Below are 23,593 nucleotides of genomic sequence, written 5' to 3'. Positions count from 1 at the left end.
CTCCATCAATTTAATTAAAAATAATGAATTCCTAAACTATTGGCATTTAAAGGCCTATTATTATTTTGATTTACAGAAAATAAAACTATAGTTCACGATCAAAGAAAAACATGTTGAATAAAGCCTATATATAATCGATAGTGCATATATGATCGCCATTAGATTTCATGCTTTCAGTAACTTAAATAAACTTGAACACAGATAAACATACAGTAGGTTATTTCCATGTAACAATGAAATAAGAGTACAAATAGGGTAATTATACAAATGCCTGTGTAAGGCATGCCACAGTAAGAAATAGTGATTGAACCTGCTATTCCCTGTAGAGCCTATATAAAATTGCAGACAACAGATTAGAAAGCATCAAGCCCTACAGTGAGATGCAACTAAAATGAAACTTAAAGATTAAAATATTACTGAGACTGACTCAACCCCTGTTGTGAGCTCCCATGGCCAGAGTTCTGTTCCACTAAGGAAGTGATTCCAGAGGAATAACTTTTGTTTTGGGGTCAGGACCTTGATGTCAGGTAAAGTTCAAGGTCCTGCCCCTGCGTCAGGTTGCGTTGTCGTCAGACGCCCGAGGCAATTTCTGTAGGGATGGCCAATTAGTGGCTAGGAAGTGGGCTCATGTTCCAGTTAAGGATGGTGGGAAGGCTCCTGAGGCTGAATAGGAAAGCAGGTAAATGACTGCTTGGTGAGTATTTCTCTTTTTTTCTCTCTAAACTAGGGCATTTGTTTAAACTAGGAGACAGGAAATTAAAAATGTCAATCGGGGTAAGTATAATAGTAAGTAAATTAATAATGAGTTTTAACACGGAGCAGGTCTAGAGGTATTAATTAAAGTTAATAGTTTAAACAAGGTATTAACTAGACTATAAAAGAGCAAATATAGTTTTTTTTAGATTATAGATGGGCAGCTGAGACCTGTTGTTTGCAATTCCTGCACCATGTGGGAGCTTCAGGACACTGCATGTGTCTTGGGAAGGAAGTGTCTCCAGCTGCTTGAGCTTGAGCTCAGGATTTATGAGCTTGAGGGCAGCTGGAGTCACTGTGGAGCATCAGGGAGGAAGAGAGTTTCTTGGATCGTACATTCCAGGAGATGGTCACCCCAAAGGCAGTGAGAGTTCAGGAAAGTAGACGAGTGGCCACCCAGAAGAGTATGAAGAATCAGGAAGTGCAAGAGTCTTCAGGGTGTGTGCCACTCTCAAACCAGTAAACAGCTTTGGAGACTGCTGGGACTGATGACACCTTGAAGGAAGTGCAGTCCAAACCCTGGCACCAATGGGCAAGGGACTGCAAAAGAGGGAACAGCAAACAGCAGAAATGCAGTCATTCTAGGAAATCCCATAGTTAGAGGGACAGATCGGCATTTCTGTAACCGTCATCATGAATCCCGCACGGTGCACTGCTTCCATGGTACCAGGGTAAAGGACATCATAGAGAGGTTGCAAAATATTCTGTACGGGGAACGGAGTGAGCCAGAAGTTGTGCTACACGTTGGTACCAACAACACAGAGAGAGTAGTTGAGGTCCGATGGTCAGATTTTCAGGAGATAGGGAACAAGTTAAAATGTAGGATCTCAAAAGGAGTAATCTCTGGATTAATCTTAGTACCCTGCCTCAGTGAGAGTAGAAATAGAAAGATTGGGAGGATCAATTCATGGCTTGAGGCATGGTACAGGAGGGATGGCTTCAGATTCTTGGGGTATTGGGACCAGTTCTGGGGCATGAGGCACCTATTCAAAAGAGATGAGTTTGAGGAGGGTTTAAACTAAATTGATGGGGGAGGGAGGTGGGCACAAGCACATAGAAGTAGAAAAGAGGAATACGGTGCATAAAGTGAGAGTGTTGGATAGTACGAGAGAAGGACCATCTTAGTACCATCTTCAATAGGGGCAGACTAAGAAGGAATATTAGGAATGCAAAGATAGGTTTACAATGCATGTATGTGGTGAATAAGGCTGGTGAGCTACAGGCACAAACAGCAGTGATGTAGTGACAATAAGGGAAACGCAGCATAAAAATGGTGAGGATTGGACGCTTAATATTCATGGTTACAAAATGTTCAGAAAAGATAGGGCAAGGAAAAAAGATGAAGTGGCAGTATTGATTAGGGAAGACACTGTATTGTTGGAAAGAAAGCATATCCCTGAGAGGGCAAGGACAGAATCCACTTGGTTAGAGTTGAGAAGCACAAAGGGGATGATCACACTACTGGGAGTATTCTATAGGTAGCGCCCTACTAAATTCGGCAGTGAAAAATGCATCTTGGGTCCTCTGTGAAATTGGCTATTTTGTAAACTTCATTTGTTTTAGCGATTGACACAAGGCAAACCTCGCTGATTGGTAGATGAGGGAGGGCTTCCGGTGCGGTTTTGAAAGTGCAGTCTCAAGTGTTAGCAGATAAGTCAGAATGCCAGAATGAGCAAATCAAAAATTGCCACAACCATTACTGCAGCACATCGAGTGAACTAATTTGGAGGCCAGATTCTGCATGCTGATGGTGGAATACTGTTTTGTACAAGCTGCAATGTTTTATTGGATTACACAATGTGGGCAATGGTTCAGTGCCACTTAGAGTCTGAAAGCCATCACAACAGGAAGAGAGCATTTGATACCACACTGCTGGAAAACGAATACACAAAAAAAAGGGATGCAATTGTTGCTTAAGACGTTGACAGAGAGCTCAGAAAATCATCAGTTAGTTACAATGGAACTTGTGGATGCTTTTGCAAGCACCAACATACCTTTGGAAAAACATCATCAGCCAAAGCTGCAGGTAACTATGACAAGACTACCTACCAAAGGTTTTTGCTATACATTGTGAGGACAATTCCAACAAATGCTGTGGACGTGGAGACAGCTGTATCTAAACACCAACAGGTGTTCACAGCGCAGAGATAGGGACTGAAGAAAGAGATAGTTGCAAATTAAAGTCACAGTCACAGAATTATACAGCACAGAAATAGGCCTTCAGCCCATCGTGTCCGTGCCGGCCATCAAGCACCTATCTATTCTAATCCCATTTTCCCGCACTTGGCCCGTAGCCTTGTATGCTATGGCGTTTCAAGTGCTCATCTAAATATTTCTTAAATATTGTGAGGGTTCCTGCCTCTGCCACCCCTTCAGGCAGTGTGTTCCAGATTCCAACCATCCTCTATAAACCTCCTGCCCCTTTACCTTGAATCTATGACCCCTGGTTATTGATACCTCCGCTAAGGGAAAAAACTTTCTTCCTATCTACCCTATCTATGCCCCTCATAATTTTGTATATCTCTATCAGGTCTCCCCTCAGCCTTCTCTGCTCTAAGGAAAACAACCCTAGCCTTTTCAGTCTCTCTTCATAGCTAAAATGCTCCAGCCCAGGCAACATCCTGGTGAATCACCTTTGCACCCTCTCCAGTGCAATCACATCCTTCCTATAGGCCAGATCTTGTTTTATTATATTGAAATTGGCCTTCCCCCAATTCAGTACCTTTATTTCCAGTCCATCTTTGTCCTTTTCGATAACTACCTTAAATCTGACAGAGTTATGGTCACTATCGCCGAAATGCTCCCCCACTGCCACTTCTACCACTTCTCCGGCTTCATTCCCTAGGATTAGGTCCAGTACCGCCCCTTCTCTTGTAGGACTATGTATGTGCTGGCTCAAAAAGCTCTCCTGTATGCACTTTAAGAATTCCGCTCCCTTTAAGCCTTTTACACTAAGACTATCCCAGTTAATACTGGGGAAGTTGAAATCACCTACTATTATTACCCTATTATTTTTACACCTCTCTGAGATTTGCCTACATATCTGCTCCTCTTTCTCTCTCTGACTATTTGGAGGCCTGTAGTAACCTCCAAGCCAAGTGATTGCCCCCTTTTTCTTTTTAAGTTCTACCCATATGGCCTCATTTGAACCATCTAAGATATCCCTCCTTACTGCAGTAATTGTCTCCTTGATCAATAGTGCAATGCCACCTCCTCTTTTACTCCCCCCACCCCCCCACCACGCCTGAAGATTCTATATCCTGGAATATTGAGCTGCCAGTCCTGCCCTTCCCTCAACCATGTCTCTGTGATAGCAATAATATCATATTCCCATGTGTTAATTAATGCTCTCAATTCATCTGCCTTACTTGTAAGACTCCTTGCATTGAAATAGATGCAATCCAGCCTTGCATTATTCACTTGTGCCTTAACAGGTGTATATTTGCTCTGCCTTCCAGACTGACTTAATTTCTCTTTGATATTTGGCTGTGCATCACCCCCTACTGTACCTCCACTCTGTATCCCATCCCCCTGCCAAATTAGTTTAAACCCTCTCCCTCCACCCCACATGAAAAGCACTAGCAAACCTCCAAGCATGGATGTTGGTCCCGTTCCGGTTCAGGTGCAACCCGTCCAACTTGTACCGGTCCCACCTTCGCCAGAAACAGACCCAGTGATCCAGGAAACTAAAGCTCTCTCTCTCCTGCATCATGTCTTCAGCCACGCATTCATCTGCTCTATCCTCCTATTCCTATACTCACTAGCACGTGGCACCAGGAATAATCCAGAGATTACAACCTTTGAGGCCCTGCCATGCTCCATGCTCACATTCAACCACTGACTTCAGTGAGTAAAGAATATGACCTGTTTATAGTCAGCTTTTTACAATAGTTTTTGAGTATTCAATAAATGCCATTTGAAACCTGAAACCTCCTTTGCCTTTTTAAGCTTTAAATAGATGATTTTCACGGTTTGTTGTGACACTGTGAAATTAATGATTTAAATATGTGAAATTATGAAATTCACAATTCTTAATATGTGACTGTGGAATTTGTAAAATTTGACTGTGAATTTGGTAGCGCCCTATAGGCCTCCAAAGAATGAGAGACAGAGGAGCAAATCTTCAAGGAAAGAACTACAGAGTCGTGATAATGGGAGGACTTTAATTACCCAAATATTTATTGGGACAATGTTAGAGTAGAGGGAAAGGAGGGGGAAGTACTTCTTAGTTGTGTTCAGGAGAACATCCTTGACCAGTATGTTCTCAGTCCAACTAGGAAGGAGGCATTGCTGGATGTGGTGCTGGGAAATGAGGGGGGCCAAGTGTCTGTGGGGGAACACTTGGGTAAAAGTGATCATCGTATCATTATGTTTAGATTCGTAATGGAGGACAGCAATGAACAATCTAAAGTAGAACTTCTAAATTGGAAGAGGGCTAACTTCAATGGGGTAAGGAGAGATCTAGCCAAGGTAAAATGGAACCAAAGACTGACTGGAAAAAATGGGCCATCTTTAAGGAGGAGATGTTTCAGTTAAAGGCTGGTACATTCCAACAAGGGTGAAAGTTAGGGAAACAAAAGCCAGGGCTCCTTGGATGCTGAGAGAAATAGAGAATATGATGAAACAAATAAAGAGCTTGTATGATGCATGCCAGGTGAATGCTTTAAGCAAGAACCAGGCCAAATGCAATAAGTTGAGAGGGGAAGGGAAGAGAAAAAGAAGACTGGCAAAGACAGAATATGAGAATAGAATGGCAGTTACCATAAAAGGTAGCCCAAAAATCTTCTACCGGCATGTAAATAGTAAGCGGGTATAAGTGGCTGGGTGGGGCCTATTCGGGACAAAGAAGGTGATATATGCTTAGAGGTGCAGGGCAAGGCTAGAATACTTAAATGTATCAATGCTTACTAAGGAAGAGGATGCTGAAAAAAATATCAGTAAAAGCAGAGATGGTAGAGGTAATGGATGGGTGAAAGTTGATATGCAGGATGTTCTGGGAAGGCTAGCTATGTTTAGAATGGATAAGTCACCTGGTCCAGATGGCCTGCATCCCAGGTTGCTAAAGGAAATGGGAGTGGAGATAGTGGAAGGGCTTTACATAATCTTCCATTCTTCCCTGGATACATGGGACATTTCAGAGGATTGCAGAGTGGCAAATGTGACACCCTTATGGAAGAAAGTGTGTAAGGATATTCCTAGTAACTACAAGCCAGTCAGTTTAACAACAGTGATGGGTAAGGTTTGAGAAACAATAATCAAGGAAAAAAAAATCAACATGCACCTGGGGAGGTTTGCGTTAATTAAGGAGAGTCAGCATGGATTTGTAAAAGTCAGATCGTGCTTGACTAATCTAATTGAATTTTTCGAAGTGGTAACAGAGAAGGTTGATAAAAGGAATGCAATGGATGTTGTCTATATGGATATAAAGAAAATGTTTGAAAAAGTACCACAGAAAAATCTGGCTACCAAAATTGAGGCTCATGTAATAGGTGGGTCAGTGTCAGCTTCAATAAAAAAAACTGGCTTAAGGATAGAAAACAGTGAATCATAGTAAAAAGCTGTTTTTCAGAATGGAGGATGTATTCCCTAATGTTCAGTGCCAGGAACATTGCTTTTTAGATATTGGAATACATGGAAAATTTCAAAATTTGCCAATCATATGGAACTTGAAGGTGTGGCAGACTGTGCGGATGATACAAATTGACTGCAACAGGACACAGACAGGCTTGAAAAATGGGCAGACAAGTACACCTCTCTCAAATCTCCCCTTAACCTCCTTTGCTCCACGGAAAACAACTCCAGCTTCTCCAACTCTCTCAATATAGACTTAATGGCACAGTTCTAAAGTCTGTGTAGAGACAGAGGGACCTGGGGGTTCATGTGCCTAGATCTATGAAGGTGGCAGGACATATTGAGAGAGTAGTTAGCAAAGCATATGGGACCTTGGGCTTCATAAACAGAGGTATTGAGTACAAAAGCAGGGAAGTTATGCTGAACTTTTATAAAGCTCTGATTAGGCCCCCAACTTAGGTATTGCATCCAGTTCTGGTCACCACACTTTAGGAAGGATATCAGGGTCCTTGAGAGGGTGCAGAGGAGATATACCAAAATGGTTCCTGGGATGAGGGATTTTAGCTACAAAGTTAGGTTGGAGAAGCTGGAGTTGTTCTCCATGGAGCAAACGAGGTTAAGGGGAGATTTGAGAGACGTGTACAAGATTATGACAGGTTTAGATAAGGTAGACAAAGAAAAGTGTCTGATGGTACAAGACCTAGGAGATACAGATTTAAGGATTTGGGCAAGAGATGCAGGGGGCCTTTGAGTAAGAACATTTTTACACAGTGAGTGGTAATGATCTGAAACTCACTGCTTACGAGGGTGATGAAATCAGAAACAGACAATAAATGACTTCAAAAGAAATTCGATGGGCACTCGTGGAAAATAAACTTGCAGGGTTACGGGGATCAAAGGGGGAATGGGTCTGGCTGGATTGCTCCACAGAGAGCCAGCACAGACTTGATGGACCGAATGGCTTCCTTCTGTGGCATAATGACTCTATGAGGCCCTCCAGCAATGACACATAGGCAGCCTCACTGTCTGAGGTGGGAGCTGCTGATACATGTAAGAGAGAGATGACGGAGGTACCCTCTGAAAACTAGGTAAAAAATTTGAGATTTAAAAGTGCATAGCTACCAGGCCGTCATCATGGAGGGGTAACCCATCGACTGTATAGTCAGCGGCTGCATCTGTGGCCTGACTGCTATGACAGGTGTGGGGTAGGGTCCCTAATGGAAAGAAACGCTAGTGTCCCACCCCGGTCTGTTGCAGGGAGCCTGCCTCCATCCGCTGGCAGTGCTTCGGCCTCAATGGGGACCCACAAGCCGACTGGAAAATTATGCTTCTGCTGAGTGGCCGTAATTGGCCATTTAATTGGCCTAATAGGCTACATAATGCTTGCAGGCAGGTAACCGTCATCTCTGACTCCTCCCCAAACACTTCCCTCCCCACTCCCCAACTTTTGGAACGAAAATAGTCCAGAGGTAGGAACTTGCTGATAACCTAGCATGCTGCTCTTCAATGCAATTTCCAGGCTACCCTGCCTCTGGTCCCGCCTCTGTTGGGAATCCAAAATTCTGCCCCAGGTGGTAAAAGGTCAACATTTCTTTTGAACATACATTTTTGGTAGCTGTAAATACAAAACATTTATTTTTTTCCTTTGTGCACTGGCTCTGGTTTACAAAAGCGAATACTATCAGGGGATGTCAATTTTTACTGATAGCACCCCGTGATTAACAAAATCTACCCACAAAACAGTAAATGCCCATTAATGCAACTAGTACTGCACATTGAAAAATCAGAATATATCCCATCTTACTACAAAAAAAAAGCCATGTGGTACAGAAGTGTATTTTAGAGTATGTGGCATCAATGTGGGTGCTTGATGCTTGAGAATATACTGCTCCTGAATTGCATCTCTTTTTAGTATAATTGGGTGAATTTTTGCTTATATCACCAGGGGTTAACAGGGCAGTGATCACCTCAAAATGGGGCGGTAGCCTTACAGCTTTGTTAACACCATTGAAGAGGTCAGTGACATTTCCAAAACCCTAACTGCTCGGTGCCTGAAGTGGTTGCCTACTTCAGGTGGTAGGCCTCTTTAAATGCAAATTGGGTCCCAGGGCTTTAATTGCCATTTTCAGTCAGAACTGGCATCCTGGGACTGCCATGGACTATGATCACAAACCGCACACTGCAATTACCTTGCTGGCATCTGTTGAAGACTGACATTGGGCAATCCTCATGCTGGCTCTATATTAGAGAAGCTAATGGTTCAAAATCACAGCCCCCTCTTTGCTGCAGGTACAGGTGTTTGGCTAGCGCACTGCTAATCAGCCATTAAGTTTGAAATTTTATAAAGTTGTTATTTAAGTAAGAATACAGGCCTGTTAATTGTTTGGCAAATACCTCCCGATTAAATTGATTGAGATTAGTGTATTTTGGTAAAGTAGTAGCTTCCTTAGGCAGCTTAAAGGCCGGCTGGGGTCTGCAAATGAAACCCGACCCAAGCCTGACAGAACCACATCCGACTTGAGTCCGACCTGTTCTGAGCCCTTTCATTTTCTCCCGCGCCCGACCCGATCCGACCATCGGAATGTTCAGTTAGCCTGGCTTCCATTTTTCACTTTTAAAGCTTGTGCAGATAAGCAACAAAAACTGTAACTGGACTTGAAAGATTGTTTAAAAAGTACATTAAGATTGGAGCCCCATGGAGTCTGATAGAGTGTGTCTGACCCGGCCCGACCCGACCCAACCCAAGCCCGAATGCCGGACCCGGAAGAGCGACCCGACCTGACCCAAACCCGACATGTTGTCAGGTCCCGTTGGTTTCCGGTTGGGTAGCCATGCTCTAAGGCAGGTAGTACTTTGCTGCAACCCTACACTAGTTGGACATGTTATATGGTTGCTTGAAACATTCAATTTGAATGGTTTGATGTCTGGTAAAGCGTAATTTTACCTTGATGATCAGCGAACAATGAAAATTCTGCATCAACTGCATTTCGAGGAAATGATGGAAGTCTGAGAAGATCCTCTTGCAGCAAGGATACATGGGATTGTTTGTGTACAGTAGGCATGTGTTGAGTAAGAGACATCAGAAACATCACCCGACCAAGCTCCTCCAATTTCCGAGTAAACACCTATTTAAAAATATGTTCACCATCTTGTGAGATAGAACTGTGTTTTTATAATCCACAGTTTAAATAGTAATAGAATGAAGTTACGTTTTTTAGTTAGAGTATGACATGAACCATTGAATCATAGAAACATCAGCAAAGAGGAAGCCATTGTGCCTGTGCTAGTCCCACATTCCCTCTTAAATGTTACTGATTTGGCTGCAGTAGCCATTTGTGGTAACACATGCTATGTTCTAATCTATCACAGTAACTTGAAAGGCCCCTACATCCGGGAAACGGTTTTTAAAGCACGGAAGGTCTGCTTAAGGGAAGCTCATGATGGTATTTCCCCAACACCTAGCTTGAGAAGACACAAGAGCTGCGAGAAACCTTCAACTCGAAGCACACCAAAATTGTGCAGCAAAGTCGCATATTAAAAGCCACTTTTTCCAAATTACCTGGTGGCTGCAAGAAGCAATTGACTGCACTATGATACCACAACAGCTATAATGCAGCCTAAGAAGGAGCCCTGGGGGAAGATGCTCAGACCGGAGCATCTCCGGTATGTTCTCTATTTTTTCCTGGCATTCATGCGCACTCACATCTGCAGAGGGAAGTGCTTATTACCTCGTTCTGGCAGATGTGCTAATTGAGGCTCATCTTCCCAAAGGAGACTCTGCCAGCGCACCCTTGGTGGCATTACTATATGTGAATTTCCGACTAACTGTTACACTGCAAGACTCTTCAGCATTACCCTGTCACATCTTAAATGGTACTGCAAGAAAGAAGGCATGCTAAAGTAGTCATGGGACAGAAATTGCTAGTCACACAGAACAAGATGGCATCAACTATTTCTCACACCCATGGTGCACCTGCTTGGGAATAATATTGGGTCAGGAAAGAAGCAGATGCAAAGCTGTGCCATCTGCAGCAAGCAAGGACAATTGTGGTAACCTAGCAGCAGAAGACCTGCACATACAAGGACAGTAACTGCCAACTGCGGTCTAAAACTTGACTGCACTACCTTGCAGGCATGTCACAATTGTTTGGAGCTAAGGAGCATCACAGAGGGCAGCCCTGCTCTCATGCAGCTCCTGAAAGATCTCTTCATCTTCAGGAGTTGTGTACAAATAAAATAGTATATCTTTTGTGCAAGTATATTTGAACAGGACAAAATCTATGTGCAAAGGACTGTAGGTTAAGCCTCAAGTGGCACGACAGCATTACTCTCCTTACCTGTTTCTGGATCAGCTCTTGCCCTTTTGCTGGAAGCATATGGACGAGGTTCAGCTGTGGTGAGACTGACCGCCGAAATGGATAAATATCTCGTACATAGGTCTGTAAAAAGAAACAAGCCATAATGTTCAGGTCAATAGCCTACTGACCATATACAGTACATGGTGAGGATTTATGCCATACACTCCAGGAATATCCCTCGCCTGCGCCAAGTTATCTTTCCTCAGCTGCGCTACAAGTTAACACCAACACTACATCTTGGGATGGATTTTAAGGAGCCCTTCATGTCGGGATCCATGGGGTGGAGGGGTGGGGGGCGATGCCTGATGAGGCCCTGGATGAGGCCTGCCATGGATCTCGATGCCAGCAGGGCCCGGCCCGATCCTCCCGGGGGTGGTGAGGCACCTCAGCGGCCTCCACGCCACTGGGCCACGGGAGCTGAATTAACATAAACAAATGAATAAAATTGATAAATTAACTTGCACTTACTTGGGATTTTATGGGCCCGCCGTGATCTTCAGAGCAGCGGCCAGCATTCCCATGGCTTCGGAGCCCCGTCCGGGGAAACAAGGCGCAACACCGGTGGGGAGGGAGGAGGAGGTAAGTTTATCAGTGTGGTGGGCGGGGAAACAGGGTCAAATTAACGGCATGGGTGAAGGGGATGGTGGGAAGGGTTGTAGTTTAAACTTTGTGCACTTTGGGGGGGCGAAGGTCAGATGGTAAAGGTAAGTGTTATGGGGGGGAAGGGCAAATAATTAATTTAATTGTTATTGAGGGGGTGGGAGAGGGGCAAAAGAAATGTATTTTTGTAATTTTATTGAATATTTCTTTAAATATTTAAATAGGCCAGTACGGCTGACTGCCCTTTAAAAATGGCGTCAATGCCTGCGCACAGGCAGCTGATGCCATTGCCGGGGATGGACAGCCCGCCCCCTCCACGTCGGGGGTGGGGGGGGGGGGGGGGAGGTGAGCGGCCCGCCCCGGCTATTTAAATGAGCTGCCATGCTTGAAATTGCAGCGGCTCTTTGGTGTGCAGTCCACACAGGCAGGCCGCCATTTTTGAAGCTCACCGCTGATATTGGCGGCAAGCTTATAAAATCCAGCCCCAAGGCTGGATATTGTGCTGGAGGCAGGTTTCCCAGCACCAGGCCAAAAAGGTGAGGGGAGCTCCACCTCTGCCTTTTTTCTCCCTCTGGAGCGACCCTCCGGTCTTTTTGCATCAAAGTTTTAGGGGGTGGTTTCACCGTCTCTTTAAAGATTTTAAAGGGGGGGGAATCCCGCCTCCAAGAGCTGCCGGCCAATTACAGGGTCGGCAGTCAGCAGCAGCACCAGGAGCAGTGGCCACTGCCAGTACTGCAGAGGCCTCAGAACCAGGCCCAGCGGTGGAATCTTGGATCAAATGTAGGTGAGGCGGGGCCACCGGGGGGGGGTCCCAGCAAGGACGAGTGGGGGGGTGGTCGTTTAGTCTAGGGGGAGGTGGGTCCTGGGGGGCTAAAGTTGTTCCCAGTCGGGTCCTCTGTGCGTCATAAGCTGCCCACGAAGGAGGACCCTCCCTCCAAGCCCACAGGGAGGGCGCCTCATTTATAGGGCATCTTCCCTGCACAGCGGAGGCCCAACCCACCACTAGTAAGATCCCAGTGGCAGCAGGAAGAGGCCCTTAATTGGCCTTTAATAGGCCAATTAAGGGCCTCAATTTGCCTCTGGGCAGGAAGGCAATTGTCGGCCTATCCCGCCCCTGGGAGGATCGCTGGGTAATAGGGAGGTGACGGGCTCTCCGCCCCGCTGCGATTTTCCGTGAACTCCCACCTCCGATCCCTCCTTAGGGTGGGGTGGGGGAGGGCCATAAAATCCCGGCTGAGGATTCCAAATTACTATTCTGTTACACAAAACACTCGGGGGCCTTAACAGCTAAGGTGCACCAGATCAGAAAGGTCAAGGAGCATCATAAATTGGTCCACGGGCCTCATCATCATAAATACAGCGAGCTCCAGACATCCTAATCCAGCTTACCGGTCGGGTCCTGACCAATTTCAATTGGCTCTGATAATAGCCGAGGCCCACAGGTGAGTCCAAGGGTGGGAGGCGGGGTTTCGATCAGGAGGGTGGCAAGTGTGAGCTGGCAGCGGCCACAGTCTTAATGTGGAAGGAGGAGGGGAACTCTTACTGCTGCTACCCTCACAGCAAATTAAGTTTAAAAAAAACTTACCTGCAGGTTTCTTCTGCAGCCTGCAGCAGTCTCTGATGAGTTCAAACAATTTTTGCCAATAGGTCTGGAAATGAATGCAGGACTTCATTTAATTTCAATATGGCCATCTAGAAAAAGATCCTGCTGAACATAGCAGCAGCCTGAGTGCATACGGGGCTCCCCATTGCTAAATTTGTTATTGTTATGCCAAAACAGATGTAACAGTGTCAAATTTAGTTCTCTTTTTTCAAATCAACCTTCTAATGCATAATAAGCATATTGTAACAAAGTGAAATGTTTGTCGATTCAATTTGTAATATTTTTCAGTTGTTTTCCTGCTTTCAATCTTTCTCCTATAAAATTTTCAGCACAATAGCATCTGACATTTGGGATGTACAATAGGTTAGTGCCTTACTTTAGCATAATGTATCAGGTTCCAACGTTTATCCATCAAAAAGAATTGTTTTGACTGAGCTTCAGGAATATTAAAAAATTCCAAGCATTCCTAAAAAGGAATAATGCGGCAGATTCAGCAATTAGAACCTATGCAAACTAGAGACAAACAATACAGTGAATCCTTTCTCAGTTCAGAACATGTTGTCATATTAATTTGACTGATTTATGTGAGGAACACATAAATGCCAACAAGTATACAAAATATGCTGTACACATGCAAAGGCTGAAGGATTGATTTTTGTGACTAGCAACACGCTGATATTCATACAATGAGCGAAAACAACCATCTATCAAATGCACAAATTAGTCATGGGTACATTTTACCTGGTTTAGGTATTGAGTTGCACAAAAATGGTACCACAGGCTATGCTGTGCCAAGGAATGGTAATCTCTGTACAGTTATGGGTTACTGTCTTTAAAAAATGAAAGCACTGAGAAATGATAGCAATTTATAATATAAAAGACTACTTATTTAATGCATTTAATGTTAGCACTGTAAAGACAAAATGTTCCGCTTTGTGGAACTGGGGACGGTTATGACAGCAGGAATCCTGCTTTTGACAAAGATGCAGCCCCAACAACAATTGATTTTCTGGCTCAGAGTCACTTAACTAATTTTAGTAGTCTCCCCTGTTTCTTTTGGTGTAGAGGAGGAAGGGGCAAGGAGGCCTCTGACACCTCTTGCAGCATAATGTGAACAATGACCTCCTGGCTAATGATAAAGTGTTTAAAATTTTCAAAATTGGCACCTGAATGCACACAATTAAAAGCAGAACTTTGATTAAATGTGCTTTTTGCTCCTTTAAAATTGAAATTTCGGTTGCACAGAAGGCGATTGGCAAAATAACCGACACGAGGTAAAACATTTTTTATGCAACAAGTGGTTAAGATTTGGATGCACTGCCTGATAAGGGTTGGATGCAGATTCAATATGCGCCTTCAGAAAGAAATTGGATAAACACTTGAAAGAGAAAAAACTGCTGGGAGCGTAAATTAGATGGGCCAAATGGCCTTCTTCTGTGCTTTGCTATTCTATGATTCTATGACATTCCTGGATGCTAGGGACAAATAGGTATTCCTGGCATCCAACACAGCTACGGCATAAATGACTGAAAATACATTGGAGAGGTATTTCTGTCATTTGAATATTGCAGTACACCCGCCCGCACATGGACAGGCATGTTGTACGTCATTTGTCACTGGTAGGAAATGGAAACAATGGTAAAATGGATGGTTGGCCCATTTCTTGCCTCAGTTCTGCTGAAAAAATCAGCAGAGCGAGGAGAGAAGATCTCAACCATGTTCCTTGATATGGTGTGATATTTGCTATTAATGTGGGACGTTGCTAAGATTCTTTGTGGTCTGCTAGAAGGAACATTACAACAATAATAGGTACACTTTACAGAATTAAAAATGTTGCTAGAAAATTTTGTTTTACAACATTGGAAATGTTCTAGATGGCTCAAACATGTTAATTATAAAACATGCATTTAGTGAATTCCAGGTGGTTTTTATTTAATCATGAATACTGAATTAAAATGATTTTAAAAGAAGAAATAGGGTGTAATTATCTTAAAGGAAGAAATAGGGTGTAATTATTACAATTTCATGCTGTTGGCACTCAGTCTTGACCATTGGTTGCTCACAGAACACGAGCCACAATTTTGCATCCATTCAAATATATTATTGGATCTATATTATGGTTTAACATTTACAGAGGTGAAAATTAGAATCATAATTTTTTGTGTGATTTTGTGTTACATTAAGCACAAAAATACAAATTAAGACAGAAACTGCTCTAACTAAACATTTGACTGAATAGAAATGAATGGTTGATAAATGTTGACCTAAATGAAGCATATGCCTATAAAAAGTAATTAACAGACTATACTGAAATAGGATCTATATATAAAAGACATAATAATTTAAATGAAGTAAGCATATAACAGGCAAGCATTCAATGGAGTATCTTGCCAACAGGCATGCTCTCATACAGGACAAACACTTAGCAAGTATTCACTAAATGGCATACACATGATTAACAACCTTACATTTATGCAATGTAAGCTGAACTCTAATGAGAAATAACAGAATGTAAAGTCACCTGAGACAAATAAATTACTCATAAAAATAAATTATGTTTTTTTTTACCTTAAGAACAGCTTCAAACTGTGTATCCTCATGCACAGGAAGTTGTGTTGGAATATCACATTCATTTTGTCCATGGACAACTAAAGTCTTTGTGCCTGGGGTAACAAAAGAAACCCTACATCTAAACTGTTGATTAAACAGATTACGTTAACATTTCTTAATCAGCCACTGAGACAAAAAGACAAATCAAACTCATTAGCTTTTTGCATGGTATGTTCGCCACTACTTGAGTTTGTGCCAATAATCCCACATACAGGAGTAATAATTTTCAACTTCACTGCCTGGGCCATAATGCGCTGGAGTAGATTGCCTGCCTGTTATTGAACTTGTCTGATTTTCATCCTATTAATTTCAATGGGATGAAAATAGGATGGCTTCTATAACAGGTGGGCAATCCGCTCAAGTATATTACCAAATAAGCAGCGAAGTTGAAACTTATCCCTACTTAGTGTTTGATCTTATCTGCATTGTTAGTGAAAGATGCCTCTTGAAGGCTAGTTGCTCACCCCTACAGAAAGATGGAAAAATCCATGCAAAAATCACGTGACCACTCTTGCACACTGGCTAAAAAAAAAAATCACTGGTAGAGGCCCAGAAGTAGATTGCTTGCCCAACCCGCTTTGATGAACTGAATGGTGCATAATAAGAGACAACATGGGTACAGAAGTTCACTTACGGATGTTTGGAAAAACATAGAACACATTAAAGGAAATATAAAATATAAACTATTTGTGGCAACTCATTAAACTGAGTGCAACTAAGTAAGTAAAAATTATTGCAATTAAAGTTTTATATCACTGTAAAATTTTATGTGGTGCTTCTTACAGACCCAATCCTAACTCTTCTACAACCCAGCTCTGGACAGAGATGCTGCCAATCTCCATCTAGCACAAGGTTCTTCTTGTAATAATCAGATTTCCAGAAATCTACAGCAGAGTATTGTGGATAACAAACATTAGTGGTGTGACAATGCAGTTCTTGTAGACAAACTAAGGATGCCCAGTAATAATGGTGAGGGGTACACAAGAGATTCTGGATGGGACTCGGAGTTTGACTTATGTGATGATCATTGTATGAGCATCTGTGGGTTCTATCCGAGTAGGGCACAAAGAACACTCCAATGCCTGGAGCTGAGATCTGTGTTTGGGATGGGGCTACTGTTGTGAGGTTGAGAAATTTGAATGTACTGCAGAATTTAACTGCAGGGCTCCTTTATTATTTTTTTTCCGTAGGATAATTCAGGCTGGAGACCTTAAGATGGGAAGCCTGCCTCATAAGGCCAAAGGCTACAAGAGCAGGTAGGTGTATTGGGGGGAGTGAGAAATATTGTGGTGAGGAGGTCCAGATCGCGGCAGGTGGTGGGTGGGTCTGATGGTGGTGGGGAGGAGGAGGGAGATGAGGTCAGGAGGGGATCTGATGATGGTTGGGGAGGTACGATTGTAGTCTGAAAAAGTCTGATCAGTGGGGGTGGTGCGGACAGATCATAGGGTTGAGGGGTGGTTATTGGTAAGCTTGTTGGGCCTGGAGGAAACACTCTTGCTCCTCCTGACACACAAACATGGTGTAAAGGTACTTACCTCAGGGATTCAGCCCTTCACTCCTTTCAGCTGCCGAGTTTCCCAATGCCTGGGAAACTTGGCCGCCTGTATTTAAAAACAGAATGACTGTTAAAGTGAAAGCAGACAGTTTCAATATAATAAAAACAAGAAATGCTGGAAATACTCCGCAGGTCTGGCAGCATCTGTGGAGAGAGAAGCAAAGTTAACGTTTCAGGTCAGTGACCCTTCATCAGAACATGACCAACCCACTTCCCTTGAGTGAGTTGGGTGCCTGCCCCTAGCTTCATTAAAACAAGTTTCTGTTCCACATTTTTGCATTTTAACCTCTGAAACAATCCCCAACCCACCTGGTTTTGAGAACTATGATCAAGTCCTAGTTTTTTACGCTGACAACAACAGCATTGGTATAGGAAAAAGCATAGTAAAGAATTCATGATGGAGTTGACTACTGCATGATTGAGAGAACAAAAAATTGCAAGTAAAAATTTATTTGGCAATTTTAGATGGGCTCCAATTTGTATTTATTTCTGTTTTTATCCATAAGAATCAGTGTGTGCTTTACACTTATATCAAAAATGAACAAATAATGGAGTAATTTTCATCTTTAGCACAGAGCCTCATATGCTGGGGCATACAGCAGTAATTCAAACCAGACTAACAGACCCACGATTTTCTGTCCCATCTCAATGATTTAAATTTTAATTACAACAAAGTAAATTAAATAAACATTGCTTAAAGTCTTATAAAACTAGGATAAGATAATACTTTATCCATTATTAACCTTAACCCTGTCAAAAGACACTGTGCCCAATACTACTTTATTCAATGTGGCTATTTGTATGGACACTCACTATCATTGTATTGGAGCACTGACAGTGGTGCAGAGAAAGAATTAGCAATTATTTTGATACACTTTCAGCACTGAGTCACAATCTGGAGTTAAACAGCAGAGTATTAAGCAATTAAATAGGCACTGTCTAACTATGGACGGAATTTTACTCTCGTCGGACAGGAGCCATCCACCGACTAAAAAGTCAGTGGCGATCCCATGTCTGCCTGGCCTGGGGATCCAGAACGCATTAAATGGCCCTTAACTGGTCTGAGGTGGGACTTCCATCTCATTGAAGCAGGAGGTCCCACCTAATGGAGCTGCCGGCCAATCAGCGGGCTGGCAGCTCTTAGTCTCAGCAGCGCCACCAGGAGCGGTGGCCACTGCTGGGACTGCAACCAAGCTTCAAGAAGAAGAGGAAGGACGGACCCAGAAAAAGGTAAGTTTTTAAGGCCTTGCCACGGGTGATCGGTCAGGCCCTGGCAAGGCAAGGGTAGTCAATAGGGGAACGGGGGGTGGGGGGTTGGGGCGTGTTGGGCACTGGGGGTGGTTGGGGCATCGGGGGCTACCCTCTGTCGGGTCCAGGGTCCCTGATCAGGAGGCCCCCCTCTCCACCACAGGCCATCAGAAAGCCACCTACTTTTAACAGGCGGCTTTTCTCGGGCCTGGGCCGTCTGCTTGCCAAAGGTAAAATCCCCGTGGCGGCGAGTGAAGGCCCTTAAGTGGCCGTTAACTTGCCACTTAAGAGCCTTGATTGGCCTGGGGCGGGTGGGCCATTTTTCACCACTGCCCCGCGTAAAATGGTGGCGGAGGCAGGAGTGGGTTGGGAAGGGGCCCCCTGAGCCTCCCACTTCATTTTATGCCCCCCCCTCCCCCCCACCACCATCCCTCTCTTTGGTGGGGGGGGGGCAGGTTAAAATTCTGGCCTATAACTTCAATGGATGTACAGAAATGATGATACACATTTGATCATAATTGGAAACAAGCAGAAATATGGGACCAGAAATACATCATATTTTACTGCCAGCTTTTGGTAGCTAGCTGTGTTCCTACCTGGCATCGAGGCTGTAACCAGCAGTTTGACTTCACACTGTTCTTTTTTCATTGTCTGTTTTAGATCTTTGAAGAAAAGTCCTTCTACATAACCTACAACCTCCCATAGAAAGGTAACAGTGGCTGAGATTGCATCCATGCCCCATTCACAAGGGGTACGCACAAAGTACATGATCAGGCCAACCTGAAATGCAACATGAAATGATGGGAAACTGACAATGTATTTCAGGACTGTTTTTTAACAGTAAACTGCATAACAAAAATTAGAGAGCATCCAACATATGTTCAGGGCCACACTCCTCCCCTATCCCCATACACACAAAATTCTATTAGTGCTTTTTCACGCAATTGACAAAAACAACTTAAAGCAACTTAATGTGATTTGCAGCTTTCGTCCAAAATTCCATGTTTTTCAGTTAGCTCTACCATGAAGATGATGCAGAATAGTAGTCAACCACTGTTTCTCTATTAGATCATTATGGAAAATACTTGCAATTCAAAACATTTGCAAAAGTCCGATATAAAATTGGGTAGCTTTTATTTGAAAAATATTTTATTATCGGATATGGGTGGGTTATAATATTTATGTTATGCAAGTCACTGGTAATGCTTACCAGGTAATTAAAGAGAATATGGGACGTCTGAGCAGGCATATCCCCAATATTCAACAGAAGCTTTCGCAGCATGTAAATCAGTTCATCCTACAAAAGAAAAAGCGTCATTTAACAATAAAGCTTGAAGCTTTTTAATTTTGTAGTTTAATAATAATTTTAAATTACTTAATGAAAGAGCACAAAGATTTTACAAAATGTAAAGTTATTTCACTAGATTTATTTGGAATACATCCTTTGTTAGCACTGTTACAGCAGTCTATGTATTATAATTAGAAAGCTGTATGGATGTCAGATTTGGTTAATGTATCTCTTGAAGTCTTTGCCACCAATTTCCATACTATAACTGCATAAAAGGCTGGTTAACAAAATGGAGGCTCATGGAATAGGAGGGTCAGTGTCAGCTTGGATAAAAAATTGGCTTAAAGAGTTGTGGTAAATGGTTTTTCTTGACTGGAGGATGGTAGACAATGGTGTTCCCCAAGCGTCAGTGCTGTTTTGATATATATATATAAATGAATTGGATATTGCAATACAGAGTAAAATTTCAAAATTTCGCAATGATACCAAACTTGGAGGTGCGGCAAACAGCGAGGATGATGCCAATCGATTGCAACAGAAAAATCATTTTCTTGCTCCCCTGTGAGGGCATCTCAAAATGGAGGCATCCTCTTGTTCTCCTTGCAGCCTCAGCAGTGGGCACCTCTCAGTGGTATTCCAAGGCTGCAGAGCTGCCGGCCCTCTGATTGGGCTGACAGTGTGACAAGCCACCCCACCATCTTCAATTGGAAGGCGGGCCTGACGACAGCCATTTAAGAGACCGCCGCTGCCTGCAGAATTGCCGCCACGATCCCGCTGGCTGCCTGCCTGGTGGGTGTTTTGGACATCTGGTCATAGACTCCATTTAAAATGGGGCTGGCTGCATCACTGGTGTTAATGGGGTGATGGAAGACTACTGACTCCATTTCGAGGTCATTACTGTCTCATGTGAGGGCACTCAAAATTGACACCATTGTCTTTGAAATATATGCATCAATATCATGAAAAAAAACATTTTTTCAGCAAATACAACTTCAACATTACCGTGAATTGGAAAAAAAAACTACGCACAGAATTGATTTGGCCCTTAAATGCTGTGAAAGTTGGTGTAAAAAAAGATATGATAGAGGCTGTGATTTTCCACTTTTGCCCCACAAATGTTACACTACATAGCACTGATATTCAGCATTGATTCTTTAAATTGCTAAACTCAGCAAAGGCATTTTCTAAATCTATGTTCATGTTACGGAGGAACCGTTTTATTCTAAGTTTCTAACATGACAAAGAAATTACAACACATAGTAGGCTATGACAAAAAGAGGAACACAACAACCAATCTGTAATTATAATAAAGCATTAGGAATGATCACATCATAAGGATACCCAAGAATGGTACAAGCCACATCAGAACTAATAAAATATAAATGCTAGAAAATGAAATCCATTGGTCACAAAAGGAATTAAAACATTAAAAAGTGGCAAAGTTAATACATGGGTGTTTTTCAGACAAGTAAATTTTCGGAAGGTCAGGCAGCATCTGTGGAGAGAGAAACAGAGTTAATGTTTCAGCTCCGTGTGACCTTTCATCAGAACTGGTGAAAATTAGAAATGTAATAGGTTTTGAGCAAGTGAAAGGGAAGGGGGAAGAAGAACAAAAGAGAAGGTCTGTGATAGGGTGGAGGGTAGGAGAGATTAAAGACAAAATATTTCATGGCACAAAGCCAAAGTGGGTAGGAATGGACAAGTGAAGAAACAAAAGGTGTGTCTGGATGAGATGTAAATGGCAGGAGAGCAGCCGTCCGGACACAAAGTAAATGGGTTAAGATAGAAACTAGGGGTGGGGCAAAAAAAATGAAGCAGCATAGAAAAACATCAAAAAAGAAAGAAAATGGGGACAGAGGTTATGATCAAAAATTGTTGAGTCCGGAAGGCTTCAAAATGCCCAGTCAACAGATGAGGTGCTGTTCCTTAAAATTGCATTGAGCTTTATTGGAACACCGTAGCAGGTCAAGGACAGAAAAGTCAGAAAGGGAGCAAGTGGAGAATTGAAATGACAAGAGACAGGAATCTTGGGGTCGAACTTGCAGACTTAATGGAGGTATTCTGCAAAGCGGTCACCTAGTCTGCGTTTAGTCTCCCCAATTTCAACATTCCGAAGGGACCGTTCCCTCTGCGACACCCTGGCCCACTCCTCAGTCACCCCCAACACCTTCCTCCTTTCCTACAGCTTTTCTCCACGCAAGCACAGGAGATGCGATACCTGCCCTTTTACCTCCTCCCTTCTTAATGTCCAGGGCGCTAAACACTCCTTCCAAGTGTAACAGCGATTTACTTGTACTTCTTTCAATTTAGTATACCATATTCGCTGCTCACAATGTGGTCTCCTCTACATTGGGGAGACTAAACGCAGACTGATTTTTGATTCAGATTTCCAGCATCTGCAGTATTTTGCTTTGTTCTGAATCTGGGCTAAAAACAAACAACCTTGGCCACCTGTGCATGAAAGAAAATCACAGGCAGTCTCTCCCTGATTTTTCAACCATTAACATTAATGGATGGGAAATCATGGCTGGATTTTATGGTCCCTCAGGGTCGGAGGTTGGTGGGGTGGGGCTCATAGAATTGTGACGAGTGGCGGGGCCCACTTGAGGGCCTCTTCCCGCTACTGCTGGGATCCAACCAGTGGCAGGTGGTGCCTCTGCCACACAGGGAGGGCACTTTGTAAAATGAGGCGTCATCCCGGTGAGCTTTAGTGGTGGGGGGGGGGAGGGTGCGGGGTGTTGGGTCTAGGTGAAGCCTCACCAAGGCCCTATACCAGGGTTGTCCAACCTTTTCAGGCGGAGGGCTGCATTATTATTCTTTCTTGGCCCACGGGGCCGGTGAGCAAATTTCGAAAGATAAAGGCATTAAAAATGTATCTTACTAATAAAAACAACAACAAATGTGCATTTTTGTGAAGAAGCTTTAAATGAGAATACTAGTTTATTGACTTACTTTCTCGTCACTATACTGAAATCTGATTTAGTGACATATCTGGCATTGCTTTTGCTTGCAAAATCTCTGCCCGCACACTTGATGTAGTAATGCAGAGTATTCTGGATAGACGTCCATCTTTCAGGATAGACCTTGATCTCTCTCCCTCCTCTCCCCGCACTCTGTCTATGTGTGTCTCATTCTCTCTCCCTCCTGCCCCAGACTAGGGGACACAGATTGAAAGTTTTGTGCAAAAGATGCAAGGGGAATATGAGGAAGCACTTTTTTACGCAGCAGATGGTATTGACCTGGAACTCGCTATCCACAAGGAAGCAGAGATGATCAAAGCCATTAAGAGGAGGCTGGATGGCCACCTGAGAGAAATAGACTTGCAGGGCTACGGGGATCGAGCCAGGGAGTGGGACTGACTGCATAGCTCTGTGGAGAGCCGACATGGGGTCAATGGACAGAATGGCCTCCTTCTGTGCCGTAAGTAAATGGCTCTTTGACTCTCTCTCTCCCACTCTCTGTCTGTCTGTCTCTCTTTCCCCCTGTCTGTCTGTCTCCCTCTCCCCTTTCTCTCTCCCTCTCCACCTCTCTCTGTCTCCTTCTCCCCCTCTGTCTCCTTCTTCCCCCTCTGTCTGTCCCTCCCTACCCACCCTCTCTCTGTATCTCTCCCCCTCTCTCTCCACCCCGGTGTCTCCAGTGTTCCCCACTCACCGCTCAGTGTTCCCCGCTTCCCATTCAGTGTTCCCCGTACTCTCTGTCCCCCCGTCTCTCTGCCCCCCTCTCTCTCTGCCCTCCCTCCCTCTCTCTCTCTCTCTGCCCCCCTCTCTCTCTCTTTGCCCCTCCTCTCTCTCTCCCTGTCCCTCTTCTCTCTCTATCTCTGTTCCCCCTTCTACCTCTCTCTGTTCCCCCCTCTCCCTCTCCCTGTTCCCCCCTCTCCCTCTCTCTGAGTGGACGCTCAGCAGATTGTTGGTCAATTCTTTTTAAAAACATTGCGCTGTCAGTTTCAAGCCAACAGCTGCTGACATCGGGAACAGCCATTTTCCAACAGACTCGGGGTTTTCCGGCAG

General features: G+C 43.7%; 1 protein-coding gene across 1 annotated transcript in view; it reads right to left on the bottom strand.

Moving 5' to 3' along the window:
• The window catches only part of LOC137372405 (protein unc-80 homolog), a 500,647-nt gene that overhangs the window by 125,530 nt on the left and 351,524 nt on the right, over positions 1–23,593 (bottom strand). Inside the window, exons 39-44 of the mRNA XM_068036292.1 lie at positions 19,509–19,595; positions 18,895–19,078; positions 15,454–15,548; positions 13,262–13,351; positions 10,662–10,763; positions 9,269–9,449 (exon numbers count right to left, since the gene is read on the bottom strand). Of these exons, the coding sequence (XP_067892393.1) occupies positions 9,269–9,449; positions 10,662–10,763; positions 13,262–13,351; positions 15,454–15,548; positions 18,895–19,078; positions 19,509–19,595 (739 nt within the window). The remainder of the gene's footprint in view (positions 1–9,268; positions 9,450–10,661; positions 10,764–13,261; positions 13,352–15,453; positions 15,549–18,894; positions 19,079–19,508; positions 19,596–23,593) is intronic.

The sequence above is a fragment of the Heterodontus francisci genome, chromosome 7, assembly GCF_036365525.1.
Source record: "Heterodontus francisci isolate sHetFra1 chromosome 7, sHetFra1.hap1, whole genome shotgun sequence".
In the NCBI taxonomy this organism is placed as follows: Eukaryota; Metazoa; Chordata; class Chondrichthyes; order Heterodontiformes; family Heterodontidae; genus Heterodontus; species Heterodontus francisci.
Note: the sequence above shows the minus strand (reverse complement) of the source record. Positions and strands in the feature narration are given on the sequence as shown.